At 41.1% G+C, this 21,196-nt stretch overlaps 1 protein-coding gene across 3 annotated transcripts; it reads left to right on the forward strand.

The window, feature by feature from the left end:
* Window positions 1-1,095: 1,095 nt before the first annotated feature.
* Window positions 1,096-20,698, forward strand: LOC118938395 (zinc finger protein 883-like). Of its 3 annotated transcripts, none has more exons than XR_005035692.1 (4): window positions 1,096-2,098; window positions 15,803-15,941; window positions 16,195-19,901; window positions 19,956-20,698. XR_005035692.1 is itself a non-coding variant. In XM_036942204.1 (3 exons), the coding sequence occupies exons 1-3, from the start codon at window positions 2,090-2,092 to the stop codon at window positions 18,147-18,149; spliced, it is 2,103 nt and encodes a 700-aa protein (XP_036798099.1). In that variant the 5' UTR covers window positions 1,096-2,089; the 3' UTR covers window positions 18,150-20,698. The 3 variants fall into 3 exon arrangements, 1 of the variants encoding a protein (XP_036798099.1); XR_005035693.1 differs by having other exon boundaries at window positions 16,195-19,874; window positions 19,956-20,697; XM_036942204.1 differs by having other exon boundaries at window positions 16,195-20,698.
* The last annotated feature ends 498 nt before the right edge of the window (window positions 20,699-21,196 follow it).

Consider the following 21,196-nt stretch of genomic DNA (forward strand, 5'->3'; position numbering starts at 1 on the left):
GGGAAATGGGAGCTCATCCGTATCTACAGGGGGAAATGGGAGCTCATCCTTATACAGGGGGAAATGGGAGGTCATCCGTATCTACAGGGGGAAATGGGAGCTCATCCGTATCTACAGGGGGAAATGGGAGCTTGTCCTTATACAGGGGGAAATGGGAGCTCCTCCGTATCTGCAGGGGGAAATGGGAGCTCATCCATTTCTACAGGGGGAAATGGGAGCTCGTCCTTATACAGGGGGGAATGGGAGGTCATCCGTATCTACAGGGGGAAATGGGAGCTCATCCGTATCTACAGGGGGAAATGGGAGCTCATCCTTATACAGGGGGAAATGGGAGGTCATCCGTATCTACAGGGGGAAATGGGAGCTCATCCGTATCTACAGGGGGAAATGGGAGCTCATCCGTATCTACAGGGGGAAATGGGAGCTCATCCTTATACAGGGGGAAATGGGAGGTCATCCGTATCTACAGGGGGAAATGGGAGCTCATCCGTATCTACAGGGGGAAATGGGAGCTCATCCGTATCTACAGGGGGAAATGGGAGCTCATCCTTATCTACAGGGGGAAATGGGAGCTCATCCTTATACAGGGGGAAATGGGAGCTCATCCTTATACAGGGGGAAATGGGAGCTCATCCTTATACAGGGGGAAATGGGAGGTCATCCGTATCTACAGGGGGAAATGGGAGCTCATCCGTATCTACAGGGGGAAATGGGAGCTCATCCGTATCTACAGGGGGAAATGGGAGCTCATCCTTATACAGGGGGAAATGGGAGGTCATACGTATCTACAGGGGGAAATGGGAGCTCATCCTTATACAGGGGGAAATGGGAGCTCATCCTTATCTACAGGGGGAAATGGGAGCTCATCCTTATACAGGGGGAAATGGGAGCTCATCCTTATACAGGGGGTAATGGGAGCTCATCCTTATACAGGGGGAAATGGGAGCTCATCCTTATACAGGGGGAAATGGGAGCTCATCCTTATACAGGGGGAAATGGGAGCTATAATAAGAATACTTATTTTCCACCATAATTTGCAAATAAATTCATTAAAAATCCTACAATGTGATTTTCTGGATTTTTTTCTCTCATTTTGTCTGTCATAGTTGAAGTGTACCGATGATGAACATTACAGGCCTCTCTCATCTTTTTAAGTGGGAGAACTTGCACAATTGGTGGCCGACTAAATACTTTTTTGCCCCACTGTATAACTGGTCTTGGCAGTGGCCTAGTTCTGCCCTGGTCTGATATATAACTGGTCTTGGCAGTGGCCTAGTTCTGCCCTGGTCTGATATATAACTGGTCTTGGCAGTGGCCTAGCTCTGTCCTTGTCCGATATATAATTGGTCTTGGCAGTGGCCTAGTTCTGCCCTTGGTGGACATCCCTGTAGGCTGCATGCCAATTGCAGGCTCCCTCAACATTTGAGACATCTGTGGCATTGTGTTGTGTGACAAAACTACACATTTTAGAGAAGCATTTTATTGTCCCCAGCACAAGGTGCACCTATGTAACGATCATGTTGTTTAATTAGCTTTTTTGATATGCCACACCTGGATGGATGCTCACTAACAGGGATGGAAACAAATTTCTGCACAAAATCTTAGAGGAATAAGAAATCGTTTTTCTTGCATATCAAACATGGGACCAATACTTTACATGTTGCATTCATATGTGTTCAGTGTAATAAAATTAATATATTTTTAAATGCATCAAATTATTTATGTTTTTCTTCCTATGTGGTTGCAATACTGTGCACAGATGTACTGCAATAGAGTGCTTCAAAAATCGACCAACTTCGCTTGTCATTGCAGGACGACTCTTATTTTGAAAAAAAAATATCTGCCTTTTTTTCTGCGGCCATTTTATGAGCTGCTGCCAGCAGAATGGTAACGGGAAGGAAATGTTTTCAGTGGAACGGATGTGAAGGCGGAGTCTAGTCTTTTCTTTCATGACTTCAGGCAGAGCATCACATGTTGAAATCTAACCATCCGTTACCTCCTTAATCTACAATTAAACAGACTAGAGATAAACATCTCATCTGGTTCACTTCTCCTGAACTCTGCAAACGACAATAAACAAGTGTTTACAATGAATCAGGTGAGTTAATATATATATATATATATATATATATATATATAATCTAATTAGTATTGGCAGTGACCTAGTTCCTGGCATCCGTTTGACTTTCGGAAAGTAACGTGTGTTTAGTTAGGCCTGTTATGCGCAGCCTACCTTCCCGCCTATATATATATATATATATATATATATCAAAGTCAAACGGATATAACATATTGTGTGGTTTGTTTAACACGTTTTAGGTTACCACATGATTCAATATGAGTTATTTCATAGTTCTGATGTTTTTACTACTATTCTACAATGTAATAATGAAAAACCCTTAAATGAGAAGCTGTTCGGGTAGTGTGTGTGTGTGTGAATATATATAAATAACAGGCTAAACTAAACACACTTTACTTTCCAAAAGTCAAACGGATGCCGGAACTAGGCCACTGCCAAGACCAGTTATTTATATGGGCGGGAAGGTAGGCTGCGCATAACAGGCTAAACTTTTGAGGGGTAGTGTAGTACACTACACACACTACTCACACTACACACACTACACACACTAGACTACTCACACTACACACACTACTCACACTACACTACACAACACTACACTACACTACACTACACACACTACCTACACTACACTACACTACACTACACTACACACACTACCTACACTACACTACACTACACACACACTACACTACACACACTACACTACACACACTACTCACACTACACACACTACACACACTAGACTACTCACACTACACACACTACTCACACTACACTACACAACACTACACTACACTACACTACACACACTACCTACACTACACTACACTACACTACACTACACACACTACCTACACTACACTACACACACACTACACTACACACACTACACTACACACACTACTCACACTACACTACACACACTACACACACTACACTACACACACTACACACACTACACTACACTACACACTACACTACACACACTACACTACACACACTACTCACACTACACTACACACTACACTACACACACTACACTACACTACACTACACTACACACACTACACTACACACACTACACACACTACACTACACTACACTACACACACTACACTACACTACACTACACTACACACTCTACGGGTCAAAAGTTCTCATTTAAGGGTTTTTCTTTGTTACATTGTAGAATAATAGTGAAAACATCAAAACTATGAAATAACACATATGGAATCATGTCGTAAAACAAACCACAGAATATTTTATATTTGAGATTCTTCAAGTAGCCAGCCTTTGCCTTGATGACAGCTTTGCACAATCACCAAGCCTCGGTGTGAAAGAGCAAAAATATCATGATCTGATGATCCCATATATCCAGTGGAAAAGTCATTTGACTCAAACATAAAGATATAAAACTATATTTTTTTGTGAAGAATCAACAACAAGTGGGACACAATCGTGAAGTGGAACGACATTTATTGGATATTTCAAACTTTTTTAACAAATCAAAAACTGAAATTGGGCGTGCAAAATTATTCAGCCCCTTTAAGTTCATACTTTGTAGCGCCACCTTTTGCTGCGATTACAGCTGTAAGTCGCTTGGGGTATGTCTCTATCAGTTTTGCACATCGAGAGACTGACATTTTTTCCCATTCCTCCTTGCAAAACAGCTCGAGCTCAGTGAGGTTGGATGGAGAGCATTTGTGAACAGCAGTTTTCAGTTCTTTCCACAGATTCTCGATTGGATTCAGGTCTGGACTTTGACTTGGCCATTCTAACACCTGGATATGTTTATTTTTGAACCATTCCATTGTAGATTTTGCTTTATGTTTTGGATCATTGTCTTGTTGGAAGACAACTCTCCGTCCCAGTCTCAGGTCTTTTGCAGACTCCATCAGGTTCTTCCAGAATGGTCCTGTATTTGGCTCCATCCATCTTCCCATCAATTTTAACCATCTTCCCTGTCCCTGCTGAAGAAACGCAGGCCCAAACCATGATGCTGCCACCACCATGTTTGACAGTGGGGATGGTGTGTTCAGCTGTGTTGCTTTTACGCCAAACATAACGTTTTGCATTGTTGCCAAAAAGTTCAATTTTGGTTTCATCTGACCAGAGCACCTTCTTCCACATGTTTGGTGTGTCTCCCAGGTGGCTTGTGGCAAACTTTAAACAACACTTTTTATGGATATCTTTAAGAAATGGCTTTCTTCTTGCCACTCTTCCATAAAGGCCAGATTTGTGCAATATACGACTGATTGTTGTCCTATGGACAGAGTCTCCCACCTCAGCTGTAGATCTCTGCAGTTCATCCAGAGTGATCATGGGCCTCTTGGCTGCATCTCTGATCAGTCTTCTCCTTGTATGAGCTGAAAGTTTAGAGGGACGGCCAGGTCTTGGTAGATTTGCAGTGGTCTGATACTCCTTCCATTTCAATATTATCGCTTGCACAGTGCTCCTTGGGATGTTTAAAGCTTGGGAAATCTTTTTGTATCCAAATCCGGCTTTAAACTTCTTCACAACAGTATCTCGGACCTGCCTGGTGTGTTCCTTGTTCTTCATGATGCTCTCTGCGCTTTTAATGGACCTCTGAGACTCTCACAGTGCAGGTGACTATATACGGAGACTTGATTACACACAGGTGGATTGTATTTATCATCATTAGTTATTTAGGTCAACATTGGATCATTCAGAGATCCTCACTGAACTTCTGGAGAGAGTTTGCTGCACTGAAAGTAAAGGGGCTGAATAATTTTGCACGCCCAATTTCAGTTTTTGATTTGTTAAAAAAGTTTGAAATATCCAATAAATGTCTACCACTTCATGATTGTGTACCACTTGTTGTTGATTCTTCACAAAAAAATACAGTTTTATATCTTTATGTTTGAAGCCTGAAATGTGGCAAAAGGTCGCAAAGTTCAAGGGGGCCGAATACTTTCGCAAGGCACTGTAGGTCTACTGTAGTATACTATAATTAGTCTGGTTAGTAGTATACTATAATTAGTCTGGTTAGTTAGGTCTACTGTAGTATACTATAATTAGTCTGGTTAGTTAGGTCTACTGTAGTATACTATAATTAGTCTGGTTAGTTAGGTCTACTGTAGTATACTATAATTAGTCTGGTTAGTTAGGTCTACTGTAGTATACTATAATTAGTCTGGTTAGTTAGGTCTACTGTAGTATACTACAATTAGTCTGGTTAGTTAGGTCTACTGTAGTATACTATAATTAGTCTGGTTAGTTAGGTCTACTGTAGTATACTATAATTAGTCTGGTTAGTTAGGTCTACTGTAGTATACTATAATTAGTCTGGTTAGTTAGGTCTACTGTAGTATACTATAATTAGCCTGAATGGATAGGTCTACTGTAGTATACTATAATTAGTCTGGTTAGTTAGGTCTACTGTAGTATACTATAATTAGTCTGGTTAGTAGTATACTATAATTAGTCTGGTTAGTTAGGTCTACTGTAGTATACTATAATTAGTCTGGTTAGATAGGTCTACTGTAGTATACTATAATTAGTCTGGTTAGTTAGGTCTACTGTAGTATACTATAATTAGTCTGGTTAGTTAGGTCTACTGTAGTATACTATAATTAGTATGAATGGATAGGTCTACTGTAGTATACTATAATTAAACTGGTTAGTAGTATACTATAATTAGTCTGGTTAGTTAGGTCTACTGTAGTATACTATAATTAGTCTGAATGGATAGGTCTACTGTAGTATACTATAATTAGTCTGGTTAGTTAGGTCTACTGTAGTATACTATAATTAGTCTGGTTAGTTAGGTCTACTGTAGTATACTATAATTAGTCTGGTTAGTTAGGTCTACTGTAGTATACTATAATTAGTCTGGTTAGTTAGGTCTACTGTAGTATACTATAATTAGTCTGGTTAGTTAGGTCTACTGTAGTATACTATAACTAGTCTGAATGGTCTACTGTAGTATACTATAATTAGTCTGGTTAGTTAGGCCTACTGTAGTATACTATAATTAGTCTGGTTAGATAGGTCTACTGTAGTATACTATAATTAGTCTGGTTAGTTAGGTCTACTGTAGTATACTATAATTAGTCTGGTTAGTTAGGTCTACTGTAGTATACTATAATTAGTCTGGTTAGTTAGGTCTACTGTAGTATACTATAATTAGTCTGGTTAGTTAGGTCTACTGTATTATACTATAATTAGTCTGGTTAGATAGGTCTACTGTAGTAAACTAGAATTAGTCTGGTTAGTTAGGTCTACTGTAGTATACTATAATTAGTCTGAATGGATAGGTCTACTGTAGTATACTATAATTAGTCTGGTTAGTTAGGTCTACTGTAGTATACTATAATTAGTCTGGTTAGTAGTATACTATAATTAGTCTGGTTAGTTAGGTCTACTGTAGTATACTATAATTAGTCTGGTTAGTTAGGTCTACTGTAGTATACTATAATTAGTCTGGTTAGTTAGGTCTACTGTAGTATACTATAATTAGTCTGGTTAGTAGTATACTATAATTAGTCTGGTTAGTTAGGTCTACTGTAGTATACTATAATTAGTCTGAATGGATAGGTCTACTGTAGTATACTATAATTAGTCTGGTTAGTTAGGTCTACTGTAGTATACTATAATCAGTCTGGTTAGATAGGTCTACTGTAGTATACTATAATTAGTCTGGTTAGTTAGGTCTACTGTAGTGTACTATAATTAGTCTGAATGGAGAGGTCTACTGTAGTATACTATAATTAGTCTGGTTAGATAGGTCTACTGTAGTATACTATAATTAGTCTGAATGGATAGGTCTACTGTAGTATACTATAATTAGTCTGGTTAGTTAGGTCTTCTGTAGTATACTATAATTAGTCTGGTTAGTTAGGTCTACTGTAGTATACTATAATTAGTCTGAATGGATAGGTCTACTGTAGTATACTATAATTAGTCTGGTTAGTTAGGTCTACTGTAGTATACTATAATTAGTCTGAATGGATAGGTATACTGTAGTATACTATAATTAGTCTGGTTAGTTAGGTCTACTGTAGTATACTATAATTAGTCTGGTTAGTTAGGTCAACTGTAGTATACTATAATTAGTCTGAATGGATAGGTCTACTGTAGTATACTATAATTAGTCTGAATGGAGAGGTCTACTGTAGTATACTATAATTAGTCTGGTTAGTTAGGTCTACTGTAGTATACTATAATTAGTCTGGTTAGTTAGGTCTACTGTAGTATATTATAATTAGCCTGGTTAGATAGGTCTACTGTAGTATACTATAATTAGTCTGGTTAGTTAGGTCTACTGTAGTATACTATAATTAGTCTGGTTAGTTAGGTCTACTGTAGTATACTATAATTAGTCTGGTTAGTTAGGTCTACTGTAGTATACTATAATTAGTCTGGTTAGATAGGTCTACTGTAGTATACTATAATTAGTCTGGTTAGATAGGTCTACTGTAGTATACTATAATTAGCCTGAATGGATAGGTCTACTGTAGTATACTATAATTAGTCTGGTTAGTTAGGTCAACTGTAGTATACTATAATTAGTCTGGTTAGTTAGGTCTACTGTAGTATACTATAATTAGTCTGGTTAGTTAGGTCTCCTGTAGTATACTATAATTAGTCTGGTTAGTTAGGCCTACTGTAGTATACTATAATTAGTCTGAATGGATAGACCTACTGTAGTATACTATAATTAGTCTGGTTAGTTAGGTCTACTGTAGTATACTATAATTAGTCTGGTTAGTTAGACCTACTGTAGTATACTATAATTAGTCTGAATGGATAGACCTACTGTAGTATACTATAATTAGTCTGGTTAGTTAGGTCTACTGTAGTATACTATAATTAGTCTGGTTAGTTAGACCTACTGTAGTATACTATAATTAGTCTGGTTAGTTAGGTCTACTGTAGTATACTATAATTAGTCTGGTTAGTTAGGTCTACTGTAGTATACTATAATTAGTCTGGTTAGTTAGGTCTACTGTAGTATACTATAATTAGTCTGGTTAGTTAGGTCTACTGTAGTATACTATAATTAGTCTGGTTAGATAGGTCTACTGTAGTATATTATAATTAGTCTGGTTAGATAGGTCTACTGTAGTATACTTTAATTAGTCTGAATGGATAGGTCTACTGTAGTATACTATAATTAGTCTGGTTAGATAGGTCTACTGTAGTATACTATAATTAGTCTGGTTAGTTAGGTCTACTGTAGTATACTATAATTAGTCTGGTTAGTTAGGTCTACTGTAGTATACTATAATTAGTCTGGTTAGTTAGGTCTACTGTAGTATACTATAATTAGTCTGAATGGATAGGTCTACTGTAGTATACTATAATTAGTCTGGTTAGATAGGTCTACTGTAGTATACTATAATTAGCCTGGTTAGATAGGTCTACTGTAGTATATTATAATTAGTCTGGTTAGATAGGTCTACTGTAGTATACTATAATTAGTCTGGTTAGTTAGGTCTACTGTAGTATACTATAATTAGTCTGGTTAGTTAGGTCTACTGTAGTATACTATAATTAGTCTGGTTAGTTAGGTCTACTGTAGTATATTATAATTAGTCTGAATGGATAGGTCTACTGTAGTATACTATAATTAGTCTGGTTAGTTAGGTCTACTGTAGTATATTATAATTAGTCTGAATGGATAGGTCTACTGTAGTATACTATAATTAGTCTGGTTAGATAGGTCTACTGTAGTATACTTTAATTAGTCTGAATGGATATGTCTACTGTAGTATACTATAATTAGTCTGAATGGATAGGTCTACTGTAGTATACTATAATTAGTCTGGTTAGTAGTATACTATAATTAGTATGGATGGTCTACTGTAGTATACTATAATTAGTCTGGTTAGTTAGGTCTACTGTAGTATACTATAATTAGTCTGAATGGTCTACTGTAGTATACTATAATTAGTCTGGTTAGTTAGACCTACTGTAGTATACTATAATTAGTCTGGTTATTTAGACCTACTGTAGTATACTATAATTAGTCTGGTTAGTTAGACCTACTGTAGTATACTATAATTAGTCTGGTTAGTTAGACCTACTGTAGTATACTATAATTAGTCTGAATGGATAGGTCTACTGTAGTATACTATAATTAGTCTGGTTAGATAGGTCTACTGTAGTATACTATAATTAGTCTGAATGGACAGGTCTACTGTAGTATACTATAATTAGTCTGGTTAGTTAGGTCTACTGTAGTATACTATAATTAGTCTGAATGGATAGACCTACTGTAGTATACTATAATTAGTCTGGTTAGTTAGGTCTACTGTAGTATACTATAATTAGTCTGAATGGATAGACCTACTGTAGTATACTATAATTAGTCTGGTTAGTTAGGTCTACTGTAGTATACTATAATTCGTCTGGTTAGTTAGACCTACTGTAGTATACTATAATTAGTCTGGTTAGTTAGGTCTACTGTAGTATACTATAATTAGTCTGGTTAGTTAGGTCTACTGTAGTATACTATAATTAGTCTGGTTAGTTAGGTCTACTGTAGTATACTATAATTAGTCTGGTTAGTTAGGTCTACTGTAGTATACTATAATTAGTCTGGTTAGATAGGTCTACTGTAGTATATTATAATTAGTCTGGTTAGATAGGTCTACTGTAGTATACTTTAATTAGTCTGAATGGATAGGTCTACTGTAGTATATTATAATTAGTCTGGTTAGATAGGTCTACTGTAGTATACTATAATTAGTCTGGTTAGTTAGGTCTACTGTAGTATACTATAATTAGTCTGGTTAGTTAGGTCTACTGTAGTATACTATAATTAGTCTGGTTAGTTAGGTCTACTGTAGTATATTATAATTAGTCTGAATGGATAGGTCTACTGTAGTATACTATAATTAGTCTGGTTAGATAGGTCTACTGTAGTATATTATAATTAGTCTGGTTAGTTAGGTCTACTGTAGTATACTTTAATTAGTCTGAATGGATATGTCTACTGTAGTATACTATAATTAGTCTGAATGGATAGGTCTACTGTAGTATACTATAATTAGTCTGGTTAGTAGTATACTATAATTAGTATGGATGGTCTACTGTAGTATACTATAATTAGTCTGGTTAGTTAGGTCTACTGTAGTATACTATAATTAGTCTGAATGGTCTACTGTAGTATACTATAATTAGTCTGGTTAGTTAGACCTACTGTAGTATACTATAATTAGTCTGGTTATTTAGACCTACTGTAGTATACTATAATTAGTCTGGTTAGTTAGACCTACTGTAGTATACTATAATTAGTCTGGTTAGTTAGACCTACTGTAGTATACTATAATTAGTCTGAATGGATAGGTCTACTGTAGTATACTATAATTAGTCTGGTTAGATAGGTCTACTGTAGTATACTATAATTAGTCTGAATGGACAGGTCTACTGTAGTATACTATAATTAGTCTGGTTAGTTAGGTCTACTGTAGTATACTATAATTAGTCTGAATGGATAGACCTACTGTAGTATACTATAATTAGTCTGGTTAGTTAGGTCTACTGTAGTATACTATAACTAGTCTGAATGGATAGACCTACTGTAGTATACTATAATTAGTCTGGTTAGTTAGGTCTACTGTAGTATACTATAATTAGTCTGAATGGATAGGTCTACTGTAGTATACTTTAATTAGTCTGAATGGATATGTCTACTGTAGTATATTATAATTAGTCTGGTTAGTTTTTAATTTGTTTCTTTGTACTCGTGCCTTTGTACTTATGCTCACTGTATAGCTGAGTATTGAGACCTCTGTCTGTGTTTTGCTCTCTGCCAAAACCCCCAGCAACCCCGGCGTTTGCTCGAAAAGGTGAGAAAAGGGACTGTGGGTGATTGCCAGACACAGAGAGACAACGTCTGTTTTTCTCTGAAACTAGGGCAGATTTGCATACTGCCGAGACAGATTCTCAGAAACCTTTGTGTTAATAAGAACATCTTGTTCTTTTAACCTGCAAATGCAGGTTTTGACATAGAAGGAGATCTCACCATAAGGTGTATAAGATCCATAAGGTGTATAAGATCCATAAGGTGTATAAGATCCTGCCTGCTCGTTGTTGGGGGCAGAACTCAGGAGAGACATCAGTTGAATGTTTAATGTTTGATCCTTGACTTCTGACTACAGCTGTATTTCGGACTGTTCTTATTTTCCTCAATTAAGTTTAGAAAAATAGGATGATGGAGCAGCAGTAAGGGCTCTTCGATACCGCACGGTACTGTCTTTCCAAGTTAGTCGGAAGACTTCCAGTTTGGCGTGGCGCCATTTCCGTTCCAATTTTCTGGAAGCTTGCTTCAGAGCTCGGGTATTTTCTGTGTACCAGGGAGCTAGTTTCTTATGAGAAATGTTTTTAGTTTTTAGGGGTGCAACTGCGTCTAGGGTATTGCGCAAGGTTAAATTGAGTTCCTCAGTTAGGTGGTTAACTGATTTTTGTCCTCTGGCGTCCTTGGGTAGACAGAGGGAATCTGGAAGGACATCAAGGAATCTTTGTGTTGTCTGTGAATTTATAGCTCGACTTTTGATGCTCCTTGGTTGGGGTCTGAGCAGATAACACTACTGTTAACTACTGATAACACTACTGTTAACTACTGATAACACTACTGTGTTAACAGTAGTCTTCCTACTGGGGCAAACCAACACAGTGTTAACAGTAGTCTTCCTACTGGGGCAAACCGACACAGTGTTAACAGTAGTCTTCCTACTGGGGCAAACCAACACAGTGTTAACAGTAGTCTTCCTACTGGGGCAAACCGACACAGTGTTAACAGTAGTCTTCCTACTGGGGCAAACCAACACAGTGTTAACAGTAGTCTTCCTACTAGGGCAAACCAACACAGTGTTAACAGTAGTCTTCCTACTGGGGCAAACCGACACAGTGTTAACAGTAGTCTTCCTACTGGGGCAAACTGACACAGTGCTAACAGTAGTCTTCCTACTGGGGCAAACCAACACAGTGTTAACAGTAGTCTTCCTACTGGGGCAAACCAACACAGTGTTAACAGTAGTCTTCCTACTGGGGCAAACCAACACAGTGTTAACAGTAGTCTTCCTACTGGGGCAAACCAACACAGTGTTAACAGTAGTCTTCCTACTGGGGCAAACCAACACAGTGTTAACAGTAGTCTTCCTACTGGGGCAAACCAACACAGTGTTAACAGTAGTCTTCCTACTGGGGCAAACCAACACAGTGTTAACAGTAGTCTTCCTACTGGGGCAAACCAACACAGTGTTAACAGTAGTCTTCCTACTGGGGCAAACCGACAGTGTTAACAGTAGTCTTCCTACTGGGGCAAACCGGCTCATAACTCATGATTACTCCATACCATCGCTGTAGGATTGACAGATGCATTCAGGAACGCTAAATTAAGTTACATTATGACTTCCAACGCCCCGGTCGTTGTCTCAACGCTGCCAAGAAAGTGTCCACATTCTGATACACCAGGAACACTGGTGTTATTATATACCAGTATTGTTCACCATAGCGCTTGATGGTTTTTGCAAAATTTTCCGTATATTGACTGACCTTCATGTCTTCAAGTAATGATGGACTGTCATTTCTCTTTGCTTATTTGAGATGTTCTTGCCATAATATGGACTTGGTCTTTTACCAAATAGGTCTATCTTCTGTATTACCAACCCCTTCCTTTTCACAACACAGCTGACTGGCTCAAATGCATTAAGAAAGAAAAAAATTCCACAAAATGTACTTTTGACAAGGCAAACCTGTTAATTGAAATGCATTCCAGGTGACTACATGATGAAGCTGGTTGAGAGAATGCCAAGTGTGTGCAAAGCTATCATCAAGGCAAAGGGTGGCTACTTTGAAGAATCTCAAACATAAATATATTATATATTATTTTTGTTGGTCAACTACCCATTTACTTTTTAAAAGGAGATTGGAATTATTTGATTATATTAAATAACTGGTGGCCTCCAGACTCTGGCAGCACGTGGTCTGGGAAAAGTGGGGATTTAAACAGTCCCTGAAAAGACTCTGGCAGCACGTGGTCTGGGAAAAGTGGGGATTTAAACAGGCCCTGAAAAGACTCTGGCAGCACGTGGTCTGGGAAAAGTGGGGATTTAAACAGGCCCTGAAAAGACTCTGGCAGCACGTGGTCTGGGAAAAGTGGGGATTTAAACAGGCCCTGAAAAGCAGATGGATTTCATGCCCATCCATTTCTGAGTATAGGCTACCAAGTTCCCATAATGCAACACTAACAATGATAACACAACATAGGCTACCAAGTTCCCATAATGCAACACTAACAATGATAACGCAACATAGGCTACCAAGTTCCCATAATGCAACACTAACAATGATAACACAACATAGGCTACCAAGTTCCCATAATGCAACACTAACAACGATAACACAACATAGGCTACCAAGTTCCCATAATGCAACACTAACAATGATAACGCAACATAGGCTACCAAGTTCCCATAATGCAACACTAACAATGATAACACAACATAGGCTACCAAGTTCCCATAATGCAACAATAACAATTATAACACAACATAGGCTACCAAGTTCCTATAATGCAACACTAACAATGATAACACAACATAGGCTACCAAGTTCCCATAATGCAACACTAACAATGATAACGCAACATAGGCTACCAAGTTCCCATAATGCAACACTAACAATGATAACACAACATAGGCTACCAAGTTCCCATTATGCAACACTAACAATGATAACACAACATAGGCTACCAAGTTCCCATAATGCAACACTAACAATGATAACGCAACATAGGCTACCAAGTTCCCATTATGCAACACTAACAATGATAACGCAACATAGGCTACCAAGTTCCCATAATGCAACACTAACAATGATAACGCAACATAGGCTACCAAGTTCCCATAATGCAACACTAACAATGATAACGCAACATAGGCTACCAAGTTCCCATAATGCAACACTAACAATGATAACGCAACATAGGCTACCAAGTTCCCATAATGCAACACTAACAATGATAACGCAACATAGGCTACCAAGTTCCCATAATGCAACACTAACAATGATAACGCAACATAGGCTACCAAGTGGATATTTTTGCAAATTTTCACAATGGATTTCCCCCAGTGTTTTACCCAAAAGGCTCAGACCTCCTCCATTGGCTGGCTCCAGTGTCTCACTGGTACATGGCTACGATGGTCCTGCTCCGTCTTGGGGCCACGGCCAGGCCTCACCATGGTCCTGCTCCGTCTTGGGGCCACGGCCAGGCTCCACCATGGTCCTGCTCCAGTGTCTCACTGGTACATGGCTACGATGGTCCTGCTCCGTCTTGGGGCCACGACCAGGCCTCACCATGGTCCTGCTCCGTCTTGGGGCCACGGCCAGGCTCCACCATGGTCCTGCTCCAGTGTCTCACTGGTACATGGCTACGATGGTCCTGCTCCGTCTTGGGGCCACGACCAGGCCTCACCATGGTCCTGCTCCGTCTTGGGGCCACGGCCAGGCTCCACCATGGTCCTGCTCCAGTGTCTCACTGGTACATGGCTACGATGGTCCTGCTCCGTCTTGGGGCCACGACCAGGCCTCACCATGGTCCTGCTCCGTCTTGGGGCCACGGCCAGGCTCCACCATGGTCCTGCTCCAGTGTCTCACTGGTACATGGCTACGATGGTCCTGCTCCGTCTTGGGGCCACGGCCAGGCTCCACCATGGTCCTGCTCCAGTGTCTCACTGGTACATGGCTACGATGGTCCTGCTCCGTCTTGGGGCCACGACCAGGCTCCACCATGGTCCTGCTCCAGTGTCTCACTGGTACATGGCTACGGTGGTCCTGCTCCGTCTTGGGGCCACGACCAGGCTCCACCATGGTCCTGCTCCAGTGTCTCACTGGTACATGGCTACGGTGGTCCTGCTCCGTCTTGGGGCCACGACCAGGCTCCACCATGGTCCTGCTCCAGTGTCTCACTGGTACATGGCTACGGTGGTCCTGCTCCGTCTTGGGGCCACGACCAGGCTCCACCATGGTCCTGCTCCAGTGTCTCACTGGTACATGGCTACGGTGGTCCTGCTCCGTCTTGGGGCCACGACCAGGCTCCACCATGGTCCTGCTCCAGTGTCTCACTGGTACATGGCTACGGTGGTCCTGCTCCGTCTTGGGGCCACGACCAGGCTCCACCATGGTCCTGCTCCAGTGTCTCACTGGTACATGGCTACGGTGGTCCTGCTCCGTCTTGGGGCCACGACCAGGCCTCACCATGGTCCTGCTCCGTCTTGGGGCCACGGCCAGGCTCCACCATGGTCCTGCTCCAGTGTCTCACTGGTACATGGCTACGATGGTCCTGCTCCGTCTTGGGGCCACGACCAGGCCTCACCATGGTCCTTTCTCCGTCTTGGGGCCACGGCCAGGCTCCACCATGGTCCTGCTCCAGTGTCTCACTGGTACATGGCTACGGTGGTGCTGCTCCGTCTTGGGGCCATGATACTTTTTTTATTATTGTACTTTTCAGATTTCATTAACAATTTTTTTCTTATTTTATGGGTTAACACTAACAATGATAACAGCAGACTATACTATAATGGGACATCAGGAACAACTCAGAGGAAATCGAGTTTTCTGGACAAAGGTTTAATTGTTGAAGACTTGTTTTCAACCATTTATTTAGTTGTTTTACCCTCTTTAGACCATTGTGTTTTACCCTCAGTGTACCAATATGACAACACACCTCCTCTCTTTTTGGGTTAACAGGAAACACTCTCCCTCCAACCCTCCTCCCCCCTATCCCTCCCGGAGTCCCTGGGTCGTACCTCTCCTGGTAACACCTTACTGCTGGGTCTGAAGAGGTTGTCTGTGCGGCTGGTCGACTGCAGGAAAACACCGGAGCTAAGTGGGTTTATGTTCCTATATAAATGTATTTTGGGACACACCCTGAATGGCATTAATTACCACTAAGTACAATATATTTAAGGATGTAGAATCATCACAACTACACCCTTGGATACATTGACAATTTGAAGATTTAATACGATTTTACATTGAAGATTTTAAATGCTTAAATTCGGGTTACAAGAGTGTGAAAAGCTGGGCCTAAATCTGGCTTCGATATGAAGGAACCATAACTGTCTGTCTTTGCTCCACAGGGGACAGTCCTAACCGTCACTCTCTCAGTAGAAGGGGCTTGTCATCTGGGGAGGCTAAACAACATCATGATAATGAGGAGGCAGAGAAAAGCCTCTCAAGATCAGAACACCAAGAGAAACAACAGCAGAGACCCTCAAGGAAGAAATCTCACTGCTGCTCTGACTGTGGGAAGAGGTTTACCTCTTCAGCAAACCTTAGACAACACCAGAGAATTCATACTGGAGAGAAACCTTATAGCTGTGAACAATGTGGGAAGAGATTCAATCAGAGATTCAATCTGAAGTCACACCAGATCATACACTCAGTAGAAAAACCTCACTGCTGCTCCCAGTGTGGAGCTAGCCTCTCCTCTGCCAGGGCACTAGAAGGACACATGCGGATTCACACTGGAGAGAAACCGTACCAGTGCTCAGAATGTGGGCAGAGATTTAAAGACTGCAGTGGTTTACGGATACACGAGAGAATAAAACACACCGGCGAAAAACCACACTGTTGCTCTGACTGCGGGAAGAGATTTGCTACATCGCAACGCTTAAAAGCTCACCGGCGGATTCACACTGGAGAGAGACCGTTCCACTGCTCTGAGTGTGGGAAGAGTTTCAAACAAGCCTCAGCACTGTCTGAACACAAACGAATACACACAGGAGAGAAGCCTCACCACTGTGAGCAGTGCGGGGGAAACTTTTCCTCTTCTAAGTTACTCAGAATACATCAGAGGATTCACACAGGGGAGAAACCTTACCAATGCACTGACTGTGGGAAAAGCTTCAGATTTCTGTCTTCTTTAAGACGTCACCAGCTAAGACATACTGGAGAAAAGCCCCACCAATGTACTGAGTGTGGGAAGAGGTTTGCTGTTAAGAGTGGGCTCTGGTTACATAACATAGTGCACACTGGAGAGAAAGGATACCAATGCCCACAGTGTGGCAAGAAGCTAGGATCGTCTCATTCTCTAGAGCAGCATAAGCGTACACACACTGGACAGAAACCCTTCCACTGCTCCCACTGTAAGTTAAGCTTTGCCACTAATTCAGCCCTGTACAAACACCAGATAATTCACACAGGCGAGAAACGACACAGCTGCAATGTTTGCCAGAGGAGATTTGGACGGTCCGATCACCTGAAAAGTCACATGCAAATTCACACAGGAGAAAAGCCATACCACTGCTCTAAGTGCGAGCTGAGTTTCACTAACAACAGATCTCTGAAAGAACATGAGGTCAGACACACAGAAGATAAACCTCACTGCTGCTCCCAGTGCGGTGCTAGTCTCTCCTCTGCCAGGGCACTGGAAGGACACATGCGGATTCACACTGGAGAGAAACCGTACGAGTGCTCTGAATGTGGGCAGAAGTTTGCACATAGAGCCAGTCTTGGGTCACACAGAAGACTACACACAGAAGAGAAACCCTATCACTGCTCTGACTGCAAGAAGAGCTTTCAAAGACTTGGCACTTTAAAACTACACAAGTTCACACATTCAGAGAAGATGTACCACTGCTCTCAGTGTGAGTCGAGCTGCACAACGCCAGACGCATTGAAGAAACACCAGCTTATACACACTGGAGAGAAGCCTTACCACTGCTCCCACTGTGACAAGAGCTTCCTTCGGCAACAGTCTCTCAAAGGACACGAGCGTAGTCACAAGGGAGAGAAACCGTTCTCTTGCTCAGACTGCGGGAACAACTTTGCCACAATGGCAACCTTGCGAATTCACCAGCGAAGACACACAGGAGAGAGGCCATACCAATGCCCTTTCCCTGACTGTGGGAAGAGTTTTTCCCAGGCCAGCGCCTTTAAAGTCCACAAGAGAAGGCACACAGGAGAGAAGCCGCACCACTGTGATCAGTGTGGGATGAGTTTTGTCACGTCAGGTGACTTGCAAACTCACTCCAAAAGAAGCCATACTGCTGCACAGCCTGTGGACTCAGTTTCTCTAGATCTGATTACTTAAAGATTCACCAGAGAGTCCACACAGGAGAGAGGCCATACAGCTGCTCAGAGTGTGACAAGAGATACACTTTGAAGAGTCACCTTACAAGACACCAGCAGAGACACACAGGAGAGAAACCTCACTACTGCGCAGAGTGCGGCAAGAGCTTCAAGTGTTTAATAGACCTGAGATGCCACGTTCAGCGCAAACATAGTGGGACACCCTACCACTGCACCCAGCTTCAGCTCCCCTCAGCATCTGAAGTACCACCAGATGACACACACGGGAGAGAAACCATTCATATGCACCGACTGCGGGAATTCACTCAGGCCGTGGTTTTCACACCGGAGAGAAACCTCACAGCTGTGATCAGTGTGACAAGAGTTTCAGTAAAAGGAGCAGTCTGCAATCACACCAGCGGACACATACAGAAGAGAAGCCTTACAGCTGTGATGAGTGTGGGAAGAGATTCACCAATTCAGGAACCCTGGTTTCGCACAAGAGAATACACTCCTGAGAGAAAGATTACCACACACAGGAGCGAGGCCTAATGGCCATGTTCAAGTGAACACACACTGATAATTTTTTTATGCCTGGATCAAATATGTAGTTTTGTAAATGATGGAACACATTTTATAGAATGAGCATCAAGGACACACAGTAACAACTGTGAAACATGAAACACTTCTAGTTTGTCAATTGACAATTCCCACAACTGAAACCACACTTGAAAATACAGAGGCTTTCACTCAGTGTTGTGGCCAACCGCTGTGCAGACACAGGTCTGATTGAACCAAGCCCTGAGAACGGACATATTTCTCAACATCACAACTTGCTGTTGGATACAAATGATTAAATTATTAAAAATTATAAACATTTGAAGAAGTAAACGGTGCAGGTGAAGTTCTAATCGAACTCTGTATGATATTTACCATCTACTGTTCTTTCAAAATTAACACTTGTTTCGTTTTGCTTTTGGATTGTGGGCTCAATTCAATGAGATTTGTCGTTTGCCGACACCTGCATAGCTGGTGTTGTGACGATGTCTGAGGTGGAACTGTACCTATCATGGACATTGGCTGCATGGAGGAGTAGGAATCCCATCCAGCCATGTTTACAAACTCAAACACTGTCATTTAGGGCTGGATTCAATCTGCCTTAATCCGCCACAACCGACAACTGCATAGTCGTTTCATTGTTTTCAATGTTTTTATTCAGGTGATGTCCGAGGTGTAACCACATTGGAGCTGTCGAGGACATTACCATAATCTCATGCAGTCTTTTTAGATTCAAACCTCGATTAGCCTGAGATAATGCTGTAATCTACACCTCAAATAGCCCGATATAATGCTGTAATCTACACCTCAAATAGCCCGATATAATGCTGTAATCTACACCTTGATTAGCCTGATATAATGCTGTAATATACACCTTTATTAGCCTGATATAATGCTGTAATATACACCTTTATTAGCCTGATATAATGCTGTAATCTACACCTTTATTAGCCTGATATAATGCTGTAATCTACACCTTGATTAGCCTGATATAATGCTGTAATCTACACCTTGATTAGCCTGATATAATGCTGTAATCTACACCTTGATTAGCCTGATATAATGCTGTAATATACACCTTGATTAGCCTGATATAATGCTGTAATCCACACCTTGATTAGCCTGATATGTTGTACAGTGCACAATTACAAGATTATGTTCTATACTGCTATGGGTTTAAAGCCAACAGGTAGGCCTCTGGGCTTAAAGCCAACAGGTAGACCTTTGGGTTTAAAGCCAACAGGTAGGCCTCTGGGTTTACAGCCAACAGGTAGACCTCTGGGTTTAAAGCCAACAGGTAGGCCTCTGGGTTTAAAGCCAACAGGTAGGCCTCTGGGCCAACAGCCGATTGGGTGTAACCTTGTGATAAGGCTGCATCCTGTCTTCCAGACACTGAGGGTGCAGCTACATCCTGTCTTCCAGACACAGAGGGTGCAGCTACATCCTGTCTTCCAGACACCGAGGGTGCAGCTACATCCTGTCTTCCAGACACCAAGGGTGCAGCTACATCCTGTCTTCCAGACACCGAGGGTGCAGCTACATCCTGTCTTCCAGACACCGAGGGCGCAGCTACATCCTGTCTTCCAGACACCGAGGGCGCAGCTACATCCTGTCTTCCAGACACTGAGGGTGCAGCTACATCCTGTCTTCCAGACACTGAGGGTGGAGCTACATCCTTGTCTTCCAGACACTGAGGGTGCAGCTACATCCTGTCTTCCAGTTGATTGTCGGAGAACTGAAAGATTACTTTTGTATAGCAACAGCAATATGACCTGGAGACAGAAACTCCACCTATTCTGAGCTAATCTTGTTGTTCCTGCTTGAGTGCACAATATACCCTTTTATGCTTTCACACTTCTGCTGACTGCTATGTAGACAAAGAGCTTTTTATTGAACCTGAGACCCAACTCTGTTCAGGGGCTCTTATCTCCTCACCACTGAGTGATTGTTAACCCCTCCAGAATTGTAATTCTTATAATAAACTTTGTTTTAAGAATCTGCAGCAGCCTCTTCCTTCTGATTGAATTTCCACAACAGTTGCTGTGTAATTAATGAATTAAGTGATGTGTAATCTACACCTTAACTAGTCTGACGTAATCTATACCATTATTTAGGTTGTTTGAGATTATTATTTATCTCGTTAAAACTTGATCTGATTGAATGGTGCCCTAAATGTCAGAATGACTAACCAGTGAGCCTATCATTATGGATTGGTGACTAAACTGAATGACTAACCAGTGAGTCTATCCTTATGGATTGGTGTCACGAGAATATCTAATCCCAATGATGATAATAATCACTATAAGCTTTGACCAATTCCCCAGAGGTTGTAAGGCCCTGGCTAATAGAAGAATTAGACAAAGTCTCAGAATTCTGCAAAAGGTTCTGAGTTCTGAGATTTTTCAGAGTTCTGAAAATCATACATTGCACATAGTCTTTTATACCTCACATTTGGTTATAACATACACTTTATAAATGCCCCTCTTCTCTAACTCTCTCCCAATGTTGGTC

Source organism: Oncorhynchus mykiss, chromosome 13 (assembly GCF_013265735.2).
Source record: "Oncorhynchus mykiss isolate Arlee chromosome 13, USDA_OmykA_1.1, whole genome shotgun sequence".
Lineage (NCBI taxonomy): Eukaryota > Metazoa > Chordata > Actinopteri > Salmoniformes > Salmonidae > Oncorhynchus > Oncorhynchus mykiss.

Excerpts from the sequence above, each read along its gene's own strand:
- LOC118938395 (XM_036942204.1), top strand. Across the intron at positions 15,942-16,194 it reads CAGGAAAACACCGGAGCTAA|GGGACAGTCCTAACCGTCAC; the intron begins GTGGGTTTATGT and ends TTTGCTCCACAG.